The sequence below is a fragment of the Populus euphratica genome, unplaced genomic scaffold, assembly GCF_000495115.2.
Source record: "Populus euphratica unplaced genomic scaffold, PopEup_1.0 scaffold5.1, whole genome shotgun sequence".
Classification (NCBI taxonomy): Eukaryota; Viridiplantae; Streptophyta; class Magnoliopsida; order Malpighiales; family Salicaceae; genus Populus; species Populus euphratica.
In genome coordinates, this window is record NW_011499848.1 from 1540412 (window position 1) to 1544033 (window position 3622).

At 37.2% G+C, this 3622-nt stretch overlaps 1 protein-coding gene across 1 annotated transcript; it reads right to left on the reverse strand.

The window, feature by feature from the left end:
- Positions 1 to 408: 408 nt before the first annotated feature.
- On the reverse strand, positions 409 to 2298 carry LOC105113447 (3-ketoacyl-CoA synthase 6). The gene has a single exon (XM_011009624.1). The coding sequence runs from the start codon at positions 2166 to 2168 to the stop codon at positions 681 to 683; it is 1488 nt and encodes a 495-aa protein (XP_011007926.1). The 5' UTR covers positions 2169 to 2298; the 3' UTR covers positions 409 to 680.
- Between the last annotated feature and the right edge of the window lie 1324 nt (positions 2299 to 3622).

Genomic DNA, 3622 nt, shown 5'->3' on the forward strand with positions numbered 1-3622 from the left:
TGCCGGGTGCCTGGCATAATATCTAATATTGAAAGCATCGATCATCATCGTTATTATTACACCAAGTGAGCTTGCACGCACCACGAATTTAGAATTGAGACGTAATTGGGTTGAGTGTGCATGTATAGAAGTGTTTATACGTGTCGTGGATATTAAAACTTGGGGTTAACTTGTGCGTGGAATCGGCATTAAGCTTTATTTCCAATGACAGCATTATGGAGGGTTCTTTCTTCAAATTTTGGGTATAAGACACCACCTGCTAGCGGCTAAATTGCAGCCAACCTTAATCAAATTTTCCTCTACGATAAATACACAGTTCTCAATCGCCATCAATCCATGCTTTCATTATTTCAACTACCATTTTTGCAATTATTTTTTTTCCCCAGACCCGAGAGGCCACCAATGCAGACCCTCATTCTGCCCTTTCTTGTTCTTGCAAGAGAGACATTAATACAAGAAGTGGCCATATGACCCAATGTCTACGCAAATTTATGAGAAATTAAAAAAAGAAGAAGGTACTGAAGATGAATATATGGAGTACAACAGTGTGACAGGAAAATGAGAAGAAAGAGCAACAAAGAATACAACACAGATCATCAGGGAAGTGAATGCAAGTCCCCAGAATTTGAAGATTTTTAGCAAACAACAAGAAGTAACCCACCAATCTTCACGCCTGTAAATTAATTAACCACCTCAGGAATGTGTACTGGGTACCTATCAATACAATCAGCCCATGGACTATCTGTTGGCGTCTTGATTGTTCTATTACACTTCCAAACTGCGCTGTTACACTTAAACCCACTGCCAAAAGCTATCTGCCAAACCCTGTCTCCTCTCCTCATCCTGCCTTTTGCTTCAATGTAACCTAGCTCATACCAAAGCGAAGACGATGAGGTGTTGCCAAATCGGTGCAGTGTCATCCTTGAAGGCTCTACATGCTCTGCAGATAGCTGCAAGTTCTTTTGCAGTTCATCTATAACAGCACGGCCACCGGCATGGATACAGAAATGTTCAAAAGCCTGCTTGAAATCAGGAATATATGGCTTCCATTTGGGGTTAAAAATTTTGCGTCCAATGAGAGTCAACAAAAACAGGAGCTGTTCAGAAGCCGGAAGGACTAAAGGCCCAATAGTAGTGATGTTTGATTTCAAAGCCTCGCCAGCTATAGCCATCAAGTCTTTTGATAGATTAATTCCAACTTTTCCTTCTTTATCTTCTTGTTCATACACACAACGGTAAGCTATATCGTCTGCGCCTTTGTGGGTTCGTACCACATGGACTAGCCGGTACTTGGCAAACCAGCGGTGAGACCTGCGGTTTGATAAGAGAATTGCAGCACCTCCCATGCGGAACAAGCAGTTAGGAAGAAGCATAGCTCGCTCATTTCCTTGGTAGTAGTTTGGTGTGATGATCTCTGTGCTAACCACAACTACATTTGAATTTGGATGCACTTGAAGAATATCACGAGCTAGGTCGATAGAAATCAGCCCAGCACTGCACCCCATACCAGAAAGATTGAAGCTCTTTATGTTGCTTCTGAGCTTATACTTGTTAATAATCATTGCAGATAGAGATGGTGTTGGTGAGAAGAGACTGCAGTTTACGATAAGGATATCGATATCTTTAGGTTTAAGCCCTGTTTTCTTGAAGAGAGAATCCATGGCGGAGAAGATAACAAGCTCAGCTTCCCCTCTTGCAGCCTCCATAGTTGGTTTTGGAGGAATATAATGAATTGCAGGAGGCAAACAGGTCTCTTCACCGAGTCCAGACCTCTCAAGAACCCTCATCTGAAAATCAACACTCTTGGGATTATCTTTCAAGATCAGCCTGGAATGCTCCATGAAGGTAGAAAACGGAACCCGGCAAGTGACAGGAGGCTTGTAGCAAGCATAGTCAACTAGGTAGATAGTTCTTGGCTTGGACATGAAATAAACAGTAGCAATAAAGATGACGAGAAAGGATGAGCATAGAATTTGGACAGTATCGAAATGGAGTGATCTCCATAAGCTCAAGATTTCATCAGGGCCTAAACGAAGAACCTCAATTAGAACACCAACCATAACAGGTATCAACAAAAGGTATAGAATGTGATTTACAAGGTATTGATAGCCAAGTTTAACATACTTGATCTTAACTGAGTTAGAGAAATCCGGCAAGATTGGAGGCATTATTTTGCCAAGAAGAAGAAGAAGAAATGTTGAGGAATGTAGTGTACTGAGGGGGGGGGGAGACGAGAAGAGATGAGTGTATGGTTGATGCTTGAGGGAGAGAGTTGATGATATTAGGTGAGCAGGGGAGGCGGGAGGATGGGAGATATAAAGGCACGGGGCCGTGGGCAATGATGGAGGCAGATGAGAAGATTAAATGAGGCGCTCAACGCCCACTTAACTCTATTAATTTTCTTACAACAAAAAAAAACAAATGATATATATATATATATGTATATATATGTATGTATGTGTGTATTTTTTTTGCTGGTTTTTTTTTTTTTGTCTCTCTGTCCCGGTGTAACCAACATCCTACCAGATACGGGTTCGGAGTATCCTTCCCTGTCCAATATCCTTTGCTATTGTTGTGTCGGATTTTTTAAAAAAAAAAACTTGGTGAGATTGCAACTAATCAAACGAGTAATTCAATGAATTAATTAATGAACTGGTTAAAATTTAGTTTTATTTTTATTAAATTAAAATAACAGACTTGAGTCTCTAGTCAAGTTCTAAACAGAACCAAATTTAATAACTTTGTTTATATATCTCGTGGCTTTTTTTTTTTCACTCATCAATAGCATATTTATTTTGTGTTCTCCAAATCAAATGATTACTATTTTTATTAATCAAAAATTATAAATCAATAGATATATATGGATTATTTATCTAGAAACTATTAATTAAGTAATCTAGCAGAATTTCATGTAACATCTGTATTGAAGTTGAATCGTAGTAATCACGTTTAGAATTTGTTTGTTTTGAGCTAATAAATCAACGAATGAATTATTACAAAATAAAATAGTTATTTTTAATTATGTTTGGTATACGCATATTTTCAAATTTGATGACATATATATTTTATAATAAGAAAAAGGAAGGATTAGAAAAATTAATTATGAGTGAAAGGGGAGAAAGATCCAGAAGCATTTGAAATTGTATCACTGTAATCAGTTTTTACTTGAACCTGATCACATCCACTAGAGGAGGGGGAGCTAGTAAAATGTATCTCCTGTCATTTATAGGGGCTAATATATTCTCGTGGACCCATCTCCCATGAATCCTTGTTGGATGCATGTTCAATAACAAATATATATATATATATATATATATATATAATTAAAAGATTTCAAATAAAAGTAATTTGTATTTAAATAAATAAGAATGAAATAGACACTTCAATCTAATTAAGCAAAACATGTGAGTAGTTAATCAGCACAAGATCGAAAGTAAAGAAGAATAGTACTGTAGTGGGGACATTGAGATTTGTCACCTTATGTCCAAAATTATATGACAACTGGCGTCTAATGTCCTCATCTGTAGTTTAATGCATGGAAAGCTATGGCTGACCGGGCTAGATATAGAAAGTTTGTTTGAGAATCAAGTTCTTTTTAAAAATATTTTTTATTTATAAATAT

Bases quoted from the DNA above. Each gene is read 5' to 3' on its own strand.
- LOC105113447 (XM_011009624.1), bottom strand. From the start codon at position 2,168: ATGCCTCCAATCTTGCCGGATTTCTCTAACTCAGTTAAGATCAAGTAT.